This window comes from Labrus bergylta, chromosome 23 (assembly GCF_963930695.1).
Source record: "Labrus bergylta chromosome 23, fLabBer1.1, whole genome shotgun sequence".
In the NCBI taxonomy this organism is placed as follows: domain Eukaryota; kingdom Metazoa; phylum Chordata; class Actinopteri; order Labriformes; family Labridae; genus Labrus; species Labrus bergylta.
In genome coordinates, this window is record NC_089217.1 from 225,320 (window position 1) to 247,670 (window position 22,351).

The window sequence follows — 22,351 nt, forward strand, 5'->3', positions numbered from 1 at the left end:
TCTGCAGGTCCGTGAAGCCCCGCCCCCAGAGCCTCTCGTCTGCAGGTCCCTGAAGCCCCGCCCCCAGAGCCTCTCGTCTGCAGGTCCGTGAAGCCCCGCCCCCAGAGCCTCTCGTCTGCAGGTCTGTGAAGCCCCGCCCCCAGAGCCTCTCGTCTGCAGGTCCGTGAAGCTCCGCCCCCTGGAGCCTCTCGTCTGCAGGTCCCTGAAGCCCCGCCCCCTGGAGCCTCTCGTCTGCAGGTCCCTGAAGCCCCGCCCCCCAGAGCCTCTCGTCTGCAGGTCCGTGAAGCCCCGCCCCCTGGAGCCTCTCGTCTGCAGGTCCGTGAAGCCCCGCCCCCTGGAGCTCGCGTCTGATTTTGTTGAAATATTTTCTATTTTCGTCATCTAAAATTATGAATTATTATAAAATTATGACTAAATATAAGATATTTTCATCAGGAGACTAAATTAGAGTAACACTGCCTACACCACCTTTAGATTGTTTAATGACAAACACAAAGCGTGCTGGTAGAAACAGCGCCTGAAGGAAAACCTCCGCTGTGCTGTGGAGACGTCATTAAAGATGGTGTTTAAATCCTGAAGGTTTCACTGCAGAACAAACAGGAAGTCTCCTCTCATTGGGTCTCTTCTGTTTTCTACTTTCTGAACGGTCACTTTGTTTTGTTTTTTTAGCTTTGACCTGTCGAGGTCCTCATGCGTCGTCATCTGAGCAGAAACCTTTCAGTGACTGGACATGAGGATTGTTCAAGAGAAGAGGTGTTGAACCTGCTTCATCACAACACAGAGACACAAAGCTGCTGGCTTTGTTAACAGAGAGAGACGCGTCACGCCAGAGGAAATATTAACCACACGAGTCATTCAATAACGAGAGGAGCAGATTTATAATCAGAGGTCACCCACTCACATCCAGGAGAGTACAGACTGCTGCAGTAAGAGAATACTTTACCAAACATTAGACTACACACTTCAATAAATCATCTTAGAAACTCTTAAAGGAGCAATCTGCACTTTGACCCCTAGTGTTTAAAATGTGTACTGCAGTCTAAATTCTAAACATCATAGAGAGCTGTCCCCCCCCCCCCCCTCCTCTCTAGAGTCCATGCTCACTCAGGTCACCATGTGGTGGACTCTGAAGCTTCAGTGTTTATCCAGCTCTGCATGGGTCTGTAAACCTTTCTGTGTTCTAACCTCTCTCCATTTTTCAAAAGCATCTCCAATATTGATCCTAGTTTGAGCACGTTTCTGCTCGTGGAGCTTATTAGAAACATGCAGAGGCTTTTTAGGTCGGGTACAATCACTTCTATCTGAACCACTTCTCTTGACCGCTTCCATCGCTGCAACACCTGTTGACCTGATAACTGCTCTCATATCTGACAAACCGAGGGGCGTCCAAAACGGCCGTGTGGGGGCGTGTCTTAAAAGCGCCTACCTTCTCTGGTCCAAACAAATCCAGAGCATTCAGGAGCAGAATCTAAAGTTAGAAGGAGGACATACTGGCTGCTGCATTGTTGTCAGAGAAGCCAGCACTTCAACATAGCATGTTTCCTTAATGATCAGAGAGTAAGATACCTTTATCATCTCACTGATTGGACCTTTAAGATAATACATTAAGGCAGTTATAGTTACTGCCCACCCGTAATTTGATGAAGATGTTTTCTTTCTGTTTGCATCGTCTATTTCCTCTGCAGAAAGGGGTCCCTGAACGCAGCATCTATAATTCATGCAGTCTATGAGCACTCTGCTTTCTGCTAACAGGCGTTAATGCACAGAGACACCGCTGGAACCAGCTGTTATTTCTCTTCCTGCATGTTTGAGGGGAGCGTTCAGCCACAGAAACCACAAAGACATCAGGAGGTACAAGTCAACAAATCTCTTCACATATGTGACTCCTACTCTTCAGTCTTGTCTGGAGAGATCATGATGGGCACATTATTTAGGAAACTAGAATCAACACTTTGCAGTTCAAATCTCCAGCAGATCCACAAAACAACAACAAACAAGCTTTACAGTAAATAAAACCTCAACCCACCCTCTGCATCATCAACTGAAGACAAACACATCATGTCCACCCGGTCCGCTGAGTGCTTACAATCAAGTTAACATCGATTTGACTTCATTTCTGGGAACACAGAGGACTGAAATAACGCATCAGGACGACAGAGCTGAAGGTGAAGCCTCAGACATTCAGGAGATCAGTGAGGAGAAGGTTTGAAATGTGGATCAAAACGCTCTTACCAAAGAGCTTCTACTTTTTAAAGTCACTACTCTTTGAGAGGTGACGTTTACAGAAGGAGCCGGTCAACACCTGAAGGCATCTGTGGACAGCAGCTGACATGTCCCGGTGTTGATCAGTCCCTGTCCCGGTGTTGATCAGTCCCTGTCCCGGTGTTGATCAGTCTCTGTCCCGGTGTTGATCAGTCCCTGTCCCGGTGTTGATCAGTCCCTGTCCCGGTGTTGATCAGTCCCTGTCCCGGTGTTGATCAGTCCCTGTCCCGGTGTTGATCAGTCCCTGTCCCGTCCCTGTCCCGGTCTTGATCAGTCCCTGTCCCGTCCCTGTCCCGGTCTTGATCAGTCCCTGTCCCGTCCCTGTCCCGGTGTTGATCAGTCCCTGTCCCGGTGTTGATCAGTCCCTGTCCCGGTCTTGATCAGTCCCTGTCCCGGTGTTGATCAGTCCCTGTCCCGTCCCTGTCCCGGTCTTGATCAGTTCCTGTCCCGTCCCTGTCCCGGTGTTGATCAGTCCCTGTCCCGGTGTTGATCAGTCCCTGTCCCGGTCTTGATCAGTCCCTGTCCCGTCCCTGTCCCGGTCTTGATCAGTCCCTGTCCCGTCCCTGTCCCGGTCTTGATCAGTCCCTGTCCCGTCCCTGTCCCGGTGTTGATCAGTCCCTGTCCCGGTGTTGATCAGTCCCTGTCCCGGTCTTGATCAGTCCCTGTCCCGGTCTTGATCAGTCCCTGTCCCGGCTTCAACCAACCAAAACACTCCACCATGCTAACATCACTGATCTGAATGTGTCAATCAATATCGTCACCCAGGATGCTGCTGTTCTAACCAAGAGAACGCACCACGAGTCCACTGATTGGTCGGTTCATGTGTCAATCAATCTCAGGCTTGCCGCTGTTGCTAACTATGGTCACGCTAGCTTAATGTAGTTCATAAAATTGCGCTGAGAGTCAATTAGCCTCCAGTACCACACATTGTGTGAAACCTTCCAGGTGAGTCAAACTTTCAGTCACTTCCTGTAGCCTAGCTTAGCATTAAAGTTTGATGGTGACTGTTTGCAGACTCAACCAAAACTGAAAACATTTATTCAGAGCTGTGGGGTCGATGAAAACCTGCACATCCCGTTGGATTACCCGCCTCTTCAGTTTGTACCACACCTTAACCTTTTCATAAAGATAATGTATGGATCTGTGCAAACCTTCAACAAGTACAGTCAGGTTTGTGTTGAGCAAGAAAGTTTAGATTAACCACGATGAAAGACGAGAGTGCGGAGCTGAATGAGTTTGAAAGCAGAGAGTCAGGACTGAAGGCAGGAAACACAGGAGTCTCATGCTGCAGGAGTGCTGATGCGAGCGGCTGGGCGTAAAGCCAAACCCTGAAACTGAACTCATGTTTGTTTATGGAGGGAGAGGCAACAAAGAGCCGGCACAACCTGTTCTCCAGTGAGAGTCTGCAGGTCATAACACCTGATGAACAGTCAAACACACCTGCTGGAATACAGATAGTGATGCAAAGAATAAGAAACACGTCAAAACAGAAGATGCTGCTTTACAGAAAAACTAAAGTTAAAAATGTCACTTTTTGAATTTAAATCTTCACGTCTGAGAGACAAAAGCATCAACTCAACCTGAGAGAAAGGAACGCACTGAAACAAACGAGGCGGCTTCAAACACAAACTAAAAACAGAAAGATATTTAGGATACAAGTATAATCTCTGTGGATAACATAAACATGTCTGTCATATTAACATCTCACCTGTGAAGTCTAAGTACAGAAGTAAAACACAAATGATGGTTCAAAACGCAGACTTACCCAGAACAGGAGGTTGAAGATGAAGAGAAGATATTTGACACATTTATTGACAGCCATTTCTTTAATTTGTCTTTTCCTCCTCAGGAACGTCTCGCTCTCGACCGGCTGCCCTCGACAGATTCAGACTTCCCAACGAGCGACGGCAGACACACACACACACACACACACCCCCTCAGGCCAGTTAACCATCCTGCTCTACCTGTTTCCTCTCACTGGGGGTGCGTCCCTTTTAGCTTCCCTCCTTCCCTACCCCTCCTGCATCCTTCTCTTTTTCCCTGCACCTGCTGCACTTCTTGTTTCCCCCTTTCCTTCCCTGCGTCCTTCTTCCTCTTTTTGAGTAAATAAATAATTTAAGCAGCCTTTGAGCCTCGAAACCAAAGGAGTTCTCCTCAGGGGAAACTTTTACTGACGTTTCATATTCGCTCCTCGTGTCTTGTGACGACCTCATTTGTTTTATGAAGTTGAGAAGTACCCGACACTGGAGAGACGGGTGGCAGGTTGGTTTTATATAACTGGAAAATCTCCCAGTTTGTGTTCAAGACGTTTTTAATGTTAATTTAATAATCGATGTAGTGTTTGTTGTTTTTAATCTTTTTTTATTTTATTATTGTATTAAATGAATCGTAACAGAAGGTAAATATGGTTCTAGTTTAATTATGGGGTCAGTGATTTTAAATCAACTCTTCATACTGAACATTTCTTCATAAAACATTTCAGTGAAATAGCTCACATGAATATAACTCAATTCTACCATCTAGTGGCAGCTGAAGGAAACTACAACCATCAGCTTCCACTTCTCCAGTCCCCTCCCTTTTCCCTCCTCGTCTGTCAATCAACAGTTACAGCTTTGCAGAGATAAGACGCTACACGAGGGCAGCATTCTGTGTTTCTACACCACGTCACTTTCTGAGCAGGTAAGTCATATTTTCACTTTCATGTTCGGAGCGACGCTGCTTTTGGTTTAGGACTTGTTAGTGGATCACTAACTGAACTTGTGCAGCTGGTGTCTGAATGTTTTTTCTGTGTTTACATATGACTCACACTTCTGATTGTAAAGGTCAAGCCCGTTCTGTTTATAGAAAGATCTTAAAACTGAAGTTAAATTATGAAAGACATTTAGCTTATCCAGACAGAAGAAGTGTCATCATAGTGGGAAAGTAGATTTACTAAGTTATTCACCCGTTTAACCACACATCTGGATTATTGCAATGCAGTCCTGTCCTAGGAACCTTAAAGTTAGAATTACAAAAACTCTTTGAACTTTATACTGGTAAATTGGGCAACTGGTGTAAAGTTGTTAAACGTGCGTCTTATAAAATGATTTTTACAGAAACTTAAGGTCATGGAGAAAAGATGAGTTTATTATTTAATGGCCTTTGTTAAGAGCGGTCAGTAAGACAACGCACACTCTGACTTTGATCACGATGAGCCATTTATTTAGAGCAGCAAATGCATTCCTTAACTCTAACTTCAGACAAAAAGACTCAGAAACATAAAGTTCATAGCGGTGCGGTGGAAAAATTGTTTGCCCTTCATCTCTCACATCCAGTCTCCACACCTGAGCTAAATGAAAAGGCTCTGTCACACCTTCAGATTGCTTCTTTCATTCAGATGTCAGACAATGAGAATGAGTAAACATACAAAATGGCTTCAACAGCCTTAAACGAGTAAGACTGACTGCTTTGAACAGGAAGAGGGAACGATAGGAAAGGAAGCTGCAGCCTACGAGTGTTCATCACATTCTGGACGAACAACCAGCAAACTTGTGAGGCCCAAATGGGAACATCCCAGTGTTGAGGAAATATGAAGAAACTTGACTTCATACAAGAAACATTCAGAGTCTTACCAAGCCAGTTCTGTCAGACCGTCCCATAGGTGGGTCGTATTTATCCTTAAAGATGATGCTAAAGTCGAACGCATGTTACCCTTTCGACTCTACCTAAATCTTGAATGGAACCAACCAAATCCACTGAACAGCCTCAGTGGGTCATCAGCATGCTAGTGATGAAGGATGACTCACATCAGAGTCGTTAGCTGAGTCACTGGTCTAGTTTCAGCTAGAGTCGTTAAGACCCCAGTCGTCTGTGGATGTCGGAGTCACATGTTCCAAGGTGGGCCTGGGGCTTCAGTTGTTTTGGGAGAGAAATCAAAACAGCATTGTAGGCTGGTGAAAGATGGTGTCTCAGACCACCACCTCGGTTAAGGGATGGTTATTCAACCTTAACACAGATGGCTTCTTGAACCCCCCTCTCAAACAAACGGTCTTCCTTGGCCAGGAAGTGCAATTTGTCATCCTCAAAGGAGTGTCCTTTGTCCTGTAGAAGTGAAGGGACCCCAGAATCCTGTCCTGAAAAGACCGTGTGGAAATGTTGGCTGGGTATCAACAACGGAATTCCAAGAGCGGAGACCCAAAGATAGGATTTAAGAAGTCAGGATGTCACAGAGGTATGAATTTAGAGTCTGATTGGACGTGGATAGGGAGCTGCTCAAGAAGAGCTAAAACTGTGGGCACGTGTTCAAAATCTGGATGTTGTGTGCAGAAAGATTGTGTGTTGTAAAGGCAAAATTTACACAGAAGGACATTCCTAAGGATACAGAGACCATGACCCTGGAAGTCGAGGCCCTTAAAGTGTGTCAGTTTTACTAATCTTTGGCTGTAATTATAATCATACGTGTCTTTAAGAGACTGAAGACAGAGGAAGAGGGGGGGTTAAGGATAGACAGTGTACGTCTGCGTGGCAGATGGAGTGGGCGGGGAAAGTGATGCATTTGAATTCAGCTGTGAGTGTGGATGTGGGTCTAGAAGAGTCAAGAGGTAACTTCCTGATCTCAGCGCAGTGAAACTATTTCTTCCTTTCTTCATCTGCTGTTTTTGGAATGGATATTGATTTTGGAGACTTTGAATGATTTTCTGTGGATGGAAAAGAAGTCTGCAGCTTCCCTCCTTTGTTGTGAAAGTAGTTGTTTGCGTCTCTGGAGCTGGATTTTTACGACGACTTTCCAAGCTCTGCTGGTGGTCTTCAACCCAAGTTTGGTAAACATGGCTTTTTATATTGTTGACTGTCTATGTGGGTAGTTTCAGCTGTGTTTATAAATGCTTTATTGGGGTGGTTGTTGTGAAAAAAAGCTGCATGGTGAAGGGGTAATTTATTTCTCTCTTTAGTCTTGACTTAATTTTTTTATGGGGTTTTTTCCACTGCATACTAGTTTGATTAATTTACTACTACACCTCTTCAAGGCTTTTTGTAAAACCTGGTCGAAGGGTGTAGCATGGAAAGAAGAATCTATAAAATCTTGGAGCTGATTTGGCTCATAATTCTCGAGTCATCAGCTGCAAAATGCTCAGATGCTTTTGTTCCAGCTTGTCTTGATCTAAATCTCATTGCTGATTGCTTCAGAGAGACTGGTGCAACACTTCCTGTTAACAATCTTGTTGCTAAATACATTGAATGCTTGTTTTAACTGCAACACAGCTTGTGTTTTTGATTGTTTCCTCATTATTTCAGCCTGCCTAAAGAAGTTTTGTAGGTCCAACAGCATGAAGTCATTTGTACCTGCAGAGTGATAGATATAATTTCTATAACCTTTCATGCATTTCTCGACAAGTATAAAGCATCAATTGCATTGGTCAGTCTTGTGATGTCATTCTTTCTGTTTTTTAGGATTCAAGGGGAAGGCTTGGGGATTCATCTGACACTGGTGGCTTCCTGGGAAGTATTACTGTCAGTCAGAAGAAAACAAAGTATCTTTGACTTAATCTGCACAACTTTAAAAAGGTAAGACGTCACACAGGGAACAGGATAAGTGAGCTTTTGTAACACATTCTTTGTTCCCATTCAAAAATTAGTCTGGTTTTACTGTAAGGTGTTCTAGTGAGATGGGGCTTGTCAGAACTGGCCTGAGAATCCTTTGAAAGAGTCAGAGACAATTTGTAATGTCACAATGTGCAAGGGTTTGTAACTTTAAAGGGGGAGTTGAATCTGCTCTTCTTTGCTGCCTCCTTGTGTGTGAAAATGTTTTTATACCTTATGAAACTTAACGTTCCTAATGCTAAGCTAGATGCTTGTTTGGGAGGTCAGTGTTTAATTATATTTGGCTCCTGCTTTGTAGAGATTTGTTACTTGGGTCAAAGAATCCCCAACATGAACATCCTCACAGATTCACTTGACCTTAAAAAGCAAAGCAGAGTTTTGGCTGGTGAAGTGGCATGAGATGGAATAAATCAATCATTCAATGTCCCACTAAATTGTTTACTTTTCCTTTTCAGGGAGCCCCGATGGCAAAGCTGAAAGAGGAGCTTTGGAAAATCCTTCAGGACTTGAAAGAGAAGGACTTCGAGCTTTTCAAATGGTTTCTGAATATAGATAATATCGTGGAGGGCTTTTCAGGAATTCCTAGCGCTCGGTTGGAAAAGGCGGAAAGACAGGATGTTGTAGATCTGTTGGTGCAGAAAAATCAGGTTACTGGAGCTCTGATGTTAACCAAGGCGGTTTTAGAGAAGATCAGCAGGAATGATCTGGTGGAGCGTTTGGAAAGCTCCAGCCCGGAAACAAAAGGTAAGTTGTGATGTAAACACCTGTGAGGCGTTTTAAATAAACCTCCCAAGCTGATCCGTTGCCAAAAATCAACTGTATGATGAATAAATACATATACAACCAATACTTAGATGAATAGGAGTACCCTGACTTGGTAATGGCAGATTACCAATTTATATGTTAGATTAGGCTAAAAAATATGAATCAGACTCCATAAATTAGGCATTTAGCACATTGAATGATAAAATCACACAGGGAGCTTTATGTAAGACTAATCAGATGTTTGTCTTCTGTTTGTTTTAGACCTCAAGAACCACGAGTGTGTTGCTCTGAAAGGCGAACTTGAAAAGAAGAAAGTCGAGCTGGGGGCTAAAATCGAGCTGATGATCCAGGAGAGGGAGACGAAGATCGAGGAGATCAAACTCTCAGCAGAGCTCAGTGGCAAATCTGCAGACAGACAAATCACAGACAGCGAGCAGGCTTTCGCTGTGTTGCTGCAGACTTTGAAGGAGAGTCTGGATAATCTCATTGAGTCCATTAATGAGAAGCGGAAAACAACACAGAAACAGGCCGAGGAATGCATACAAGAGCTGGAGCAAGAACTCTCAGAGCTAAGAAAGAGAAGCGCTGAGGTAGAGAAACTCTCAACCACCAAAGACCATCTTAACTTTGTCCACAGCTTTGCCTCCAACACTAAGAACTGGACAGAATTCAGCATCACTCCCCCGTCATATGGAGGAAGTGTGGGGAGCACTGTGGACCAGCTCGAGAAAATGCTCAGAAAACAGAAGGACGCATTTATTGCAAAGGGGAAGCTGAACAGGGTCCAGCAGTTTGCAAAAGATGTGTCTCTAGATCCTAACACAGCTCATCCCAACCTCGTTCTGTCTGACAATGGGAAGCAAGTGTACTGTGGTGATGTAAAACAAAGCCCACCGGACTGCTCAAAAAGATTTCTTTCTGCCATCAATGTTCTGGGAAAGCAGAGTTTCTCTTCAGGAAGATTTTATTATGAGGTTCAGGTCAAAGGGAAGACTTCTTGGGATCTAGGTGTCGTCAAAGAGTCGATTGACAGGAAGGGATCAATCAACGCAAGCCCCGAGAATGGCTACTGGACTATATGTCTTAGAAAGGGAGAGAATTACCGATCTTCTGGAATCCATCTCCGTGTGAAATCCCAACTGGAGAAGGTTGGCGTGTTTGTGGATTATGGGGAGGGCTCGGTCTCCTTTTATGACGTAGATTCAGCACACATTATCCACACCTTTACTGGATGTTCTTTCACTGAAAAGCTCTACCCATTCTTCAGTCCTGGTCTTTATCTTTCTGGTAAAAACTCCGCCCCTCTTGTCATTTCTCCTATAAATTACACTGATTAGATCATCCACCGACTGATGGTTCTGCAATTTACAAGTCTTGCCTATTTCATCCTTATCAGACATTGTAACGGGTTTGACAAGGTTTTAATTTTGGGGTGCCAGTCAGAGTCAAGTCCGACAAACAAAAACTAAATGCAAACAAAAAAATAGCCAACCTGCACAAAATAGGAGCCAAGCAAGAGCAAAAAACAATCAAACAAAACAACAATGGGATTTCAAATATATATATTATCACAGGCATCAACCACACTGCAACAAAATGAATGTGAGCACTGTGTGTGTGCGTGTTTCACAGTCTGTGTTTGTAACTCAAAGTTCACTCCCTTCCGGCAAAAGTCCGCTCCGGTAACCCACAACCCACAGTTCAGTCCATTTCAGTTCAATGTTCAAATACAAAACAAAAAGTCCGCTCCGGGTTTTACGGGGCCTCGAAAACAAATCAGGAAAAAAACTGACAAGAAAACCAGCGTCTCTCTTCGCGGAGCAAAAATCAAACACAAAGAAAGTAAAGACACAGCAGGCACTCACGGTACCGAAGTTTTTAAGTCAGTCAGTAGTCAGAGTCAGAGTTGGGCTTTGCTCCACCGGCCTCTCCTGACTCCAGGGATCAGCTGATCCTCCAGGAACAGGGAAATAAACAAATCCAACAGGTAGCCGGGCCTGACAGCAACGGACCTCCAGCGACAAAGACTTTAACAAACGGCCATACACGAACTTTCAATCACTCTTTACACCGAGGTAACCTTCTCCTTCACTGACTTTTTTCCAATGACTCTCCGCACCTCTACAAATGCCTCCTGGAGGACGGATTCAGACTTCGCGGGCACTGTGGCTGTTTTCCATTGGCGTGTGAGATGAATGTGGGTGGATGACGGAGGAAGCCATGAATGGAGGTGTGTACAAAGAGGATTCTGACTCTGCAGGCGCTACATGTATGTTACATTTTGACTGTATGATATTGAGTTTCCAGGTTTTATATTTTGTCCATAGAAAACTAAAATTTGCCCAACAGAGTCCAACAAGTTTCCCCATCATAGTCTGAAAAACAACGGCAACCAAAGTAAATGCAAGTAGCACAAGTAAACTGGGTCAAAAGTTATTGATAATTCCCAATTCCACATACTCTGTGCCCGTTTGCACTGTTGGTTCGGAAACAAATAAAAATGTGGATGTTTCCTTTCTTTGTCTGCTCCATATTTCATTTGCACTTTGTGATGTGTTGCTCCTGAAAGGTGCTATATAAATGAAGTTATTCATTTTGGGCTCTAGGTAATTGTGATGAAACATCGCAGTGTTTTTGGAAGATAAATCCTTTCAGAAAATGACCATTCCATGTAATCCTACACAAAACTAAAGAGATTTTCAGGAATTCTATTTTGGCTGATGACGAAACAAGATCACTGACTTTCGCTTTGTCGATTCCATGATATGACCTACAACCTTCACTATGAAGAAACTGTCACCAAGCATTCAGGCTGGATGATAAGGATGGTGACATTTTATTACTTCATACATACTGCGTTGATAAATGGTGTAAAGTACAGTTCTTTATACAGCACTTATGGGACATAATGGTACGAGATATGTTAAGCACAGTCCATTCCTGGAAATAACTTTTAGGGGGTTAAAGTTCAGCTGAGGGCAAAATGTTAGATAATAAAGGTAACTACATCAAACCGGGAAGGTCGTATTTGTTGTGTGAAGCCTTGCAAGTCAAACAGTGTTCTAAGATACTGCATTTAACTAAAACATTTCAAGGGATTTTAGTATTCTATTTTGGCTTGCAATGAGACCGGATCCCTGACTTTTCCTCTGCTGATACCGAGGAATGACCTCCCACCTTTAATGGAAACATACTGTGTGACATATTGTTCTGTCTCTATCTGCCCAGCAACTCTTTTTGAAACCAGAGTCAGGATATGAAGTTCCAGTAAACAGCATGTTCTAACCACACGTCACATGTGCATCAGGAGTAGTTGCACGTACGACCCTTGTATAACCCTGTTGTCTAACCACATGCTAATAAAATGCTATACCTAGACTGAACTATGCAAGTTGGCCTCTGACTATTCTGTATTCTGTACTGCAAGATACTGACTTACCCCACATTCTAGCAGTGTGATGATAAGAAAGGGAAGATAGAAACTGGTACTACACATCTCTGTGGGGATTATCAACTGGCATAAAGCCAACCATCACTATTGGAAATGGCTAGCCATTAATTTAAAGTTTAAAAAAAAGGGTAAAAGGGAAAAGGCTTTCTGACAACTGAGAGGCCAGGAACCTTAAGACATGGATTTGACTGGACTTCAATAAAAAGTAACACAAGCTACAAAAAGCTGGAACATCTACCCTGATGGAAACGGGAATATTGATATTTTCAAATTCCACATTTTGTAGAACCTGTTTAATATAGAATTTGTACCTGTTTTTACATTACCATCATGGTTTTCCATGATTACATGACAGCTTCTTTTTTGACTTGACAATAGCAGTCATAAATGTTTTATTGCAATAATAAAACACAGACAGTTTTGATACCATGTCAAACATTAACAGGTCGAATAAGAAAAGCTGTGACAAAAGACAGTTGGAAAGAGTCAGAGAAAAGAGAAGACAGCCTCCACATCAGTACTTTCAGAAACTAAAGGAAGTAGCTCAATGAGCACGCAGTAGAGTTTAAAATAGATTTGCCGTGGTCTGAGTAACACAACGGAACATTCAGTGTTTGCAGGTGAGTCATTGTGGTTGAATTTATAATACAGCTACAGGAACATGTATCACAGTAAGATAGAGTGAGGAGAATTAACCCCACCTCCAATGACATTATCTGTTTTCAGCAAGGAGTTATTATGGCTAAACTTGAAGAGGAGCTCTTTAAAACTCTGCAAGATTTAAGAGAAGAAGAATTCAAGGAGTTCAAGTGGTTCTTGAATAAAGTTGACAACGGAGAGGGCTTGTCAGGCATCGCAGCGGCTAAGCTGGAAAATGCAGGAAGGCACAACACAGTGGCTCTAATGGTAGAGAAGTATCAGGGTCCTGAAGGGTTGAGGGTTTTAAAAAAGATCAGCAGGAATGATCTGATGCAGCATTTGCAAGCCTTAAAAAAGGTAAGGGATTGGATGGTAATGGTGTACAGTAATACCAAGATTTTATGATTTATGAAATGCTGTGGGATTTCTTTAAATACAAGTCTGATTATTTGGTAATGGTTATGGACTTATTTGTAGCTTGCAGGCCCAGAAACAGAAACTTGACCAACCACCACTCAGATTTATTTATTGCTCTGGGAGCTCCCACAACTGAAATTTCAAAGCGCTTCTCACCAGCGCTAACTGTTGCTAAGCTATAAGAGTTTTTATTATGCTTTGTATGTCCTGTCCTGGCCTGGCATTAGCAGCAACTCTCCACCTGAAAATCACAAGTCTCATCCCTTCTTAAATCTGATTAGTCGTGAGGGGGAAGAGACATTGAATAGTTGAGCTATTTCCAACTGAGAGGGCTGTGAGCACAGCGACAAAAAACAGCTGCCCCTGAAGGGTTTTTGATCTTTGGGCGCTGAAAATGCGTTACTGCTTTGGTTTCGTATAAACAATAGGACCTGGCAGGGCAAAAAAACAGCATTAGTGGCTACAGGCACTATATAAGGTACCTGTTTTATATTTCTAAATCAACCTATTGGAAACAGTAATAAAATGTGTATGCCATTCTAATCATGTTAAATACTTTATAAAGCACAATAACAACAGCTGTCCTGCCAAGCTCATCAGTTTATTTGTTTGTGTTCTGTCTCCTTACAGACCTCGAGACACAAACTCCACTTTGAAAAGACCAAAATCATAAAAGAACAAGGTCCACGCTGAAGTGGGTCCAGCAGTTTGCAGTTGATGTGACTCTGGATCCTGACACAGCACATCCTGCTCTCCTGTTGTCTGAGGATGGCAAAGCAGTACATGATGGTGGTATACTGAAGAATCTCCCATGCAACCAAAAAAGTCTGTCTTGTCTTGTCTGTCTATGTAAACTGTGGGAATGGATTTGTAAAAACTGTCCTCATAAATACCCAAAGATTAGAAGTCCATGCACGCAGTTTACAAACCGCATCTACAGAGAGCAACAAAACTGAGCACACAGATTAGTCAACTTTGGGAATTAATTTACACACATTTTTTCATGTTTTCTTACTTTGTAGTTGTACCTGATTATGTGATACAGGCGCGTGTGTACAGCCTCAGAATGAAGGTTTGAATACAAATTCCTGCCGACTGATTCTGTCAAATGAAAAAGTAAAAATAACGCGCTTTGAAGAAAACTCTTCTACAGTTGTGATGATTTGTCAACAGCAGAACCGTCTCTTATAAGGAAGAAGTGAAGGTAAGAAATCCTCCAGAAGAAAAGTGTGAAGAAACCTTGACTGAGAATCTATTGTTATCACTTGTAAATATTAAACTCTGGTAAACATCTGTTCATGCTCGTTTCTTTTCCTTTCTTACTTGAAAAAAAAACAAAGTGAAAATCAGATCTCCAGAATTGTATTCCTTAATGTTTTAAAATGTGATTAATGTGATTAATTTACATTCATATTGAATTATCTTTATGTGTTTCATGAGTTTTTTCTTTCAAATTAAATGTGTTTGTACATTTTAAAGGCAACATGGGCTAAAATCCTCATAATAAAAACAACAGCATCATTTCGTGATCATTCCTCTTTAACTTTTTTATTCTTGTGACTGATAAAGATTTTATACATACTTTAAGAAATATTCATTTCTTAAACGAATGCACCCGCTTGTACAAAGGTTCTTTCAAAATAAAGCAAAATGAAACTGTTTTACTTTCTGAGACTTTCAGATAAGACTTTCGTTAACGCTTAAGGTCACAATATTCTCCATCAACTAGCTGCTTATTAGCATGCTAATTAGTAGCATGCTAGCTTCTTGTATTATGCTACTACTTAGCATGCTTATAAGCAGCTAGTTGATGGAGAATATTGTAAGCAAACATTTATTTGACTTTAACAGTTAACAAAGGCAGTTAGTGTGGAATTCAAACTTGATGGTAAAATAGTATCTTTCAGGAACAAAGCCCTCGCCGTGTTGATTTATTCTCCTGGACGACAGTCTAACACGTTTTACGAATAAACAAAGTCAAACACAAATGTTCTTTAACTTGGAATATGAGTGACCTCTCAGACGACCACACGATGTTTCAACAGCAGGAACTTAATAACCCTCTCTTCATTCAGACTGAAAGAACTTTCATATAATAAATCAATACAAACATGGACGACTTGAGTTGACGCTTTAGAAATCAGAAACCAAACCTCCGTGGCGTTCAGTAGTCCGTGCTGAAATGCTTGTTGACTTTGGAAACAGGAACGCAGACGATGAGGCTGATGAGGAAGAACTGTTTCTGCTCCTTCAACCACACCAGCTTCATCCTCACCCGACCCTCCCGCTCCCGGTGCTCCATCTCAAAGTGCTCGCCGCTGTAGTCGAAGGACAGCGTCTTCTTCGCCATCGTGGTCCAAATGGGCGAGCTGAGACACCAGAAGGGCTTTTGGAACTCGTCCAGCAGAGTCAGCGTTATGATGCAGCAGTTCTACGCAGCGCAGGAAAAGAACCATCAGAGCGGGGAAAAAGAGCGGGGTGCATCCCATTTCTTTTCCCAACAGCGGAGAAACTAACTTTACCCTCTAACCGCAGATCAGATCACTGCAGCGTTTAACTTGTAAGGGAGCGGTCACACTGGCCATCCGTACCGTGCCCAAGCACGCTTCAACCCTACAGTCCGGTTCGTTTGACCGGTGTGACCGCTCCGCTCCGTGATCATGCACGAGCACGCGGGTCCACAACGCTGACAGCCTTCATTCAGGAGGAATCCAGAGTTCCATGTGTGTATCTGACATGACTCAATGTAAGACCAAGTATCTGTCACGCTCTCTGTGCTGTTCTCTGATGTGCAGACTCTCTCTCTCTCTCTGTGTTTCCAGCTCCGTGCACTGAGCTTATGAAGGTGAAATGTTTCTGTTTTAATTATAGTTCGTCATGTTCTTACAATAAAGAATAATTAAACCATAATGAACCATCTGGTTTCTTCAACTTTCACTCAGGAACAAAAATCAGCTTTTACATTTGAAAGAAAAACTTATTGACAATTATCGATATCGACTGATATGACATTTTTTTATCGTGATAAAATGTTTGTCATATCGCCCAGGCCTAGTTCAAACACATCTTTAGGTGAAAATAAAAACTCTGAGTGTTTTTGTATCAGTCAGGAAGTTGATATGTTGTGTCTCACTGCACGTGTCGTACCTCCACTGAGCCCTCCAGCTCCAGGCTCTTCCAGGGCAGTTTGATGTTTCCAGACAGCGAGCGGTGCTGAGACAGGTTGGTCCTGTTGATGACTCTCAGCTCCACGTGTCCACGGTGGATCTGAGCTGATGAACGGGACAACAACAACATTATTGACCTTTGAACCCAGCGGAGCTTTTAACCCTCATGCATCATTATGTAGTCCTCTTTATCTGGCCATCACTTTGTCTGTATTAGTGCATATGGCACACATTTTTGTAAGAAAGTGTCGTTGGATAGGGTTACTCTTTTAAACTTATTGTTTAAGAGATTTATGCAACAAAAAAAAAAGTAGAAAGAAATATGAATCTGTTCTATTTTTAAAGCAGTTTTTGTAAATTGGACATTTTCGCCCCCCAATGTCCAAACAGGGAACTACATTATCAATCTGATGCTACACAAAAACTAACAATGCATCAAAGTCAATATTTTGGATAATCTTTGACATATCCAAGACTGATGTAAAAAAATCCCCCGGCCACCAAATATTTGTTATATGGAAAATAACTCATTTATGTGTTGTTTATTTTCATAAATAACAACAGGGACATCAAGTAATCAAACTGGCATTTAAAGGGTTACATTCCTAATTCCTTGGATGTTTGGTAGTGTTGAGCAGGGCTGAAGTTGTTTAAGAGATATTTTTAGTGGACATGTTTGTCCTTAGTGACTTCAGAGGGTCGTAAATTAAACTGACGCTTTGAAACGGGTAAATCAAGTCACATAAAGTTAATATCACGTGTCAGGTGACCTCTGCGACAGGAGAGCTGGCAGAAGTGTCCCGACATGATCTCCGTGCCGGTGTTGTGCAGAACAAAGTGCAGAGAGAAGCCGTGCAGACCAAACTCAGGGTCCGAGGGGTCCGGGGGTGGGAGGTCATCAGGCTGAGAGTACGGGCTGCAGGGAGGGACAAACAAGACGACAACCACAGAGATCTTTGTAAAGAGATGGAACCTTCAAAAACTTTCCCCAAAAAACATCTCAAATAAAAAACATGCAGTAAAAAGTAACGGAGCGGTGTCGCTCATACAGCGGTAACCTTTGTCAACAGGCTGTTGTCATGGAGACAGGACGGACGTGCAGCACTTTTCCCTAACCCACAGCCAGGTGGACACGGGGCCTAAACCATCGTCTCACACTCAGGTAGCTCGTGGTGGTCAGTCTGCCTGTGATTGTTATGACATCATCTCTAATATTCAACTCCACTATGGAGAACATGAAAGTGAACGACACCGTTGATAACGACCTTTTAAATAATTAGAAATAATGATGAAACAGAATAAACATAAATATCTTCACAGCTGAATAAATCTTTATGAATACTCCTTTAATCTCGTCTCGGTTCTTAAAACCTGCAGTGACGTGTTTTGAACACTAGATGGCGCTCTCGTTGCGTCACTCTGACATCATCGACCTTCACGCTGGTTTCACAGACGATGCTGCATAAACGACGGCAGGGCGACGTTTCTGTCGATGTTCTGAATACAAATATAAACAAACATCTGTTTCCGCTGTGCTCGGCTCTGGAAAAGAGAACGTGTACACTTAAAGAATAACCAGAATTATTTCACCATATCTGAGACCTGTATATTTATTTTCTTCAGGATGAAGATCTGTCACATGTTTTGAGCTCGGCTGGTGAAGAGTTGGCGATGTCTGTAATCGTGGTCGTTTTAGAAACTGTTCTAGGGCAGAATATTTGTGATTAACAAATCATCTATGACAATGTTACTCCCGTCGGTTGTTTTTATTTAATACAGACGGTAATTATGTTGCAACATTTTGTAATTCAAGTTTTTTTATTTTGTATTATTATATTTTACTTTCCCCCTTATCTTATAAATGTGTTTATATGTGCATGAGTATATCTTTATGAATCTTTTTTTCCTTAGAATTTATTTAATTGTGTGTTTTGGCAAAATGTTTAAAACTCAATAAACATATTGTTAAAAAAAATACAAAACAAACATCTGTTTCCGCTGGGTGGCGGTGAACTTACCAGACGGGACATCCCAGCAGACTTTTCTCCACCAGCTGATGGAAGTGCAGACTGACCATGACGAACGCCACATTCCTCTCGCCCTGCACACACGTGAATAAGAACGCAGACGTTACATTCTCACACACGCAGGACGTCTGATGCGTCTGTGCCGTACGTCACCTCTCACCTCTCACCTCGTCACCTCTCTCTTTCAGGGGGGCGGGGCTTCCTGAAATGATCTAGGAGTTCTCAGGAGCACGTGTGTGAAAACGCCTTTAGAAGACGTCAGAGAAATGTTCACTCACCCGCCAGACGCCGATGATGAAGTCGGGGGTCAGATGCACGAGTGTGATCAGCCGGTCTGTGCCGATGAATCGACCACACTGTGTGGTCAGGTCGAGCGTGGAGATCAGAGAGCGCCAGCTGGGCCTGATGAGGAAGAGGAGGAGGTGAAGGCTTGGAAGAGAGAGACAAAAAGAAGGAACGAGTGTCTCTTACTTCCCGGGTTCGGACTTCTTCTGAGTGTCCTTCTTCACTCCGTACAGCTCGATGGTTCTGATGTTTTGGTATTTGGGGAAGCAGCTTCCACTCCAACGGACGATCACGGACGACTCGAAGAAGTACGCTCTGCTCTGCTCCATCGTGCTCTTCTGTCCGTAGTGATCGCACACCGTCAGCTCCCAGCTCACATTCAGGTTCCTACACACACACACACACACACACACACACACACACACACACACACACACACACACACACACACACACACACACACACACACACACACACACACACACACACACACACACACACACACACACACACACACACACACACACACACACACACACACACACACACACACACACACACACACACACACACACACACAGTGCTAGTAGTACCTCAAAAGTAATTGGAGTAAAAAAGATAACTATTGACCATTCCAAAAGAGTTGAAAATAAAAGTTTTGAGTGAGGAAAAGAAGGGTTCAATTATGTTTTTACTGGCAGAGGGTTACAGTGAGCATGAGCTTGCTTCCATCTTAAGAACAAGGTCAGGCAGCAGACGTTGGGGACAACAAAGCTACAGACCAGACAGAGGGCGAAAAGGACTCTCCACTGAACGGAATGACCGTCAACTCATTTGAATGTCACTCAGAAACAGTGGGGTGACATCAAGTGGCCTACAAAAACAAATGGCAAATGGCAGCTGTGGTGAGGTGCATGGTGAGAACATTTAGAAACAGGCTCCTAGGGGCTCAAGTCGTATAAAGCTAGAAAAAAGCCCTTCATCAATGAGAAGCAAAGAAGAGCCAGGCTGAGGTTTGGACCATAGAGAACTGGAGTAAGGTCATCTTCTCTGATGAGTCCAATTGTCAGCTTTGCCCAACACCTGGTCGTGTAATGGTTAGACGGAGACCTGGAGAGGCCTACAAGCCACAGTGCATCGCACCCACTGTGAAATTTGGTGGAGGATTGGTGACGGTCTGGGATCGCTTCAGCAGCGCTGGAATCGGGCAGATTCGTCTTTGCGTAGGGCGCATGAATCAAGCCACGTACAAGGTTGTCCTGAAAGAAAACTTGCTTCCTTCTGCTCTGACAATGTTCCCCAGCTCTGAGGATTGTTTTTTCCAGCAGGACAATGTTCCATGCCACACAGCTAAGTCAATCAAGATGTGGATGAAGGACCACCAGATCAAGACCCTGTCATGGCCAGCCCAATCTCCAGACCTGAACCCCATTGAAAACCTCTGGGATGTGATCAAGAGGAAGATGGATGGCCACAAGCCATCAAACAAAGCTGAGCTGCTTGAATTTTGGTGCCAGGAGGGGCATAAAGTCACCCAACAGCAATTTGAAAGACTGCTGCAGAGCATGCCAATACGCATGAAAGCTGTGATTGACAATCAGGGTTATTCCACCAAATACTGACTTCTGAACTCTTCCAAAGTTAAAACATTAGTATTGTGTTGTGTATAAATGAATATGAACTTGTTTTCTTGGCATTATTTAAGGTCTGAAAACACTGCATCTTTTTTTGTTATTTTGACCATTTGGCATTTTCTGCAAATAAATGCTCTAAATAACAATATTTTTATTTGGAATTTGGGAGAAATGTTGTCAGTAGTTGATAGAATAAAACAAAACTGTTCATTTTACTGAAACACATACCTACAAATAGTAAAATCAGAGAAACAGATAATTTTGCAGTGGTCTCTTAATTTTTTCCAGAGCTCTGTGTGTGTGTGTGTGTGTGTGTGTGTGTGTGTGTGTGTGTGTGTGTGTATATATATAGTAGAGCTGTGCATCTTCACTGGTTCATAGGGTTGAACGATTCATCCTCACTTTTCTATTTTACTGCACATGACTACTTTTTCATAAACAGAGACAAACAGTCTGATAAATATGAACTCCTTTTGTACAGTTTAAAAAAGTGATTTAGATAACAATGTGATTATCAATATCTTTACATTGTAAGTTCAAATGAATACATTATAGAGGCAGCCTACAGTATAGGTAATAAGTTTAGTTTATTATAAGAGAGAAAGATGTTTTGAAGTCTCTGTGTTTAGTTTATTAGATGACAGTATTATGTTTTGAAGTCTGTGTGTTTAGTTTATTAGATGACAGTATTATGTTTTGAAGTCTCTGTGTTTAGTTTATTAGATGACAGTATTATGTTTTGAAGTCTGTGTGTTTAGTTTATTAGATGACAGTATTATGTTTTGAAGTCTCTGTGTTTAGTTTATTAGATGACAGTATTATGTTTTGAAGTCTGTGTGTTTAGTTTATTAGATGACAGTATTATGTTTTGAAGTCTCTGTGTTTAGTTTATTAGATGACAGTATTATGTTTTGAAGTCTCTGTGTTTAGTTTATTAGATGACAGTATTATGTTTTGAAGTCTCTGTGTTTAGTTTATTAGATGACAGTATTATGTTTTGAAGTCTCTGTGTTTAGTTTATTAGATGACAGTATTATGTTTTGAAGTCTCTGTGTTTAGTTTATTAGATGACAGTATTATGTTTTGAAGTCTCTGTGTGTTTAGTTTATTAGATGACAGTATTATGTTTTGAAGTCTCTATGTTTAGTTTATTAGATGACAGTATTATGTTTTGAAGTCTCTATGTTTAGTTTATTAGATGACAGTATTATGTTTTGAAGTCTCTATGTTTAGTTTATTAGATGACAGTATTATGTTTTGAAGTCTCTGTGTTTAGTTTATTAGATGACAGTATTATGTTTTGAAGTCTCTGTGTTTAGTTTATTAGATGACAGTATTATGTTTTGAAGTCTCTGTGTTTAGTTTATTAGATGACAGTATTATGTTTTGAAGTCTCTGTGTTTAGTTTATTAGATGACAGTATTATGTTTTGAAGTCTGTGTGTGTGTTTAGTTTATTAGATGACAGTATTATGTTTTGAAGTCTGTGTGTGTTTAGTTTATTAGATGACAGTATTATGTTTTGAAGTCTCTATGTTTAGTTTATTAGATGACAGTATTATGTTTTGAAGTCTCTGTGTTTAGTTTATTAGATGACAGTATTATGTTTTGAAGTCTCTGTGTTTAGTTTATTAGATGACAGTATTATGTTTTGAAGTCTCTATGTTTAGTTTATTAGATGACAGTATTATGTTTTGAAGTCTGTGTGTTTAGTTTATTAGATGACAGTATTATGTTTTGAAGTCTCTGTGTTTAGTTTATTAGATGACAGTATTATGTTTTGAAGTCTGTGTGTTTAGTTTATTAGATGACAGTATTATGTTTTGAAGTCTGTGTGTTTAGTTTATTAGATGACAGTATTATGTTTTGAAGTCTGTGTGTGTTTAGTTTATTAGATGACAGTATTATGTTTTGAAGTCTCTGTGTGTGTTTAGTTTATTAGATGACAGTATTATGTTTTGAAGTCTCTGTGTGTGTTTAGTTTATTAGATGACAGTATTATGTTTTGAAGTCTGTGTGTTTAGTTTATTAGATGACAGTATTATGTTTTGAAGTCTGTGTGTGTTTAGTTTATTAGATGACAGTATTATGTTTTGAAGTCTGTGTGTGTTTAGTTTATTAGATGACA

The 22,351-nt window shown here is 41.8% G+C and overlaps 2 protein-coding genes across 6 annotated transcripts in view; one reads left to right on the plus strand and one right to left on the minus strand.

The window, feature by feature from the left end:
- LOC109975381 (F-box only protein 15-like) overlaps positions 1-22,351 on the minus strand; it is a 36,847-nt gene that overhangs the window by 5,155 nt on the left and 9,341 nt on the right. Inside the window, exons 5-10 of one of the 3 annotated variants that reach the window (XM_065951367.1) lie at positions 18,777-18,977; positions 18,584-18,707; positions 18,297-18,379; positions 17,049-17,194; positions 16,259-16,383; positions 14,644-15,542 (exon numbers count right to left, since the gene is read on the minus strand). In XM_065951367.1, coding sequence (XP_065807439.1) covers positions 15,276-15,542; positions 16,259-16,383; positions 17,049-17,194; positions 18,297-18,379; positions 18,584-18,707; positions 18,777-18,977 — 946 coding nt within the window. In that variant the 3' untranslated portion in view covers positions 14,644-15,275. Of the gene's footprint in view, positions 1-14,643; positions 15,543-16,258; positions 16,384-17,048; positions 17,195-17,880; positions 17,978-18,296; positions 18,380-18,583; positions 18,978-22,351 lie in introns of those variants that run through there. The other 2 variants (XM_065951366.1, XM_065951368.1) reach the window with 2 other exon arrangements.
- Positions 8,220-14,404, plus strand: LOC109975380 (zinc-binding protein A33-like). 3 transcript variants are annotated; one of them, XM_029275666.2, is made up of 4 exons: positions 8,220-8,583; positions 8,866-12,675; positions 12,782-13,051; positions 13,742-14,404. In XM_029275666.2, exons 1-2 carry the CDS (start codon positions 8,235-8,237, stop codon positions 9,939-9,941), a joined length of 1,425 nt encoding a protein of 474 aa, XP_029131499.2. In that variant the 5' UTR covers positions 8,220-8,234; the 3' UTR covers positions 9,942-12,675; positions 12,782-13,051; positions 13,742-14,404. The 3 variants fall into 3 exon arrangements, with proteins under 3 accessions (XP_029131499.2, XP_029131501.2, XP_029131502.2); XM_029275668.2 differs by lacking the exon at positions 12,782-13,051; XM_029275669.2 differs by lacking the exon at positions 12,782-13,051 and having other exon boundaries at positions 8,866-10,834.

Excerpts from the sequence above, each read along its gene's own strand:
- LOC109975380 (XM_029275666.2), top strand. The coding sequence starts at position 8,235 with ATGAGATGGAATAAATCAATCATTCAATGTCCCACTAAATTGTTTACT. Across the intron at positions 8,584-8,865 it reads CTCCAGCCCGGAAACAAAAG|ACCTCAAGAACCACGAGTGT; the intron begins GTAAGTTGTGAT and ends TGTTTGTTTTAG.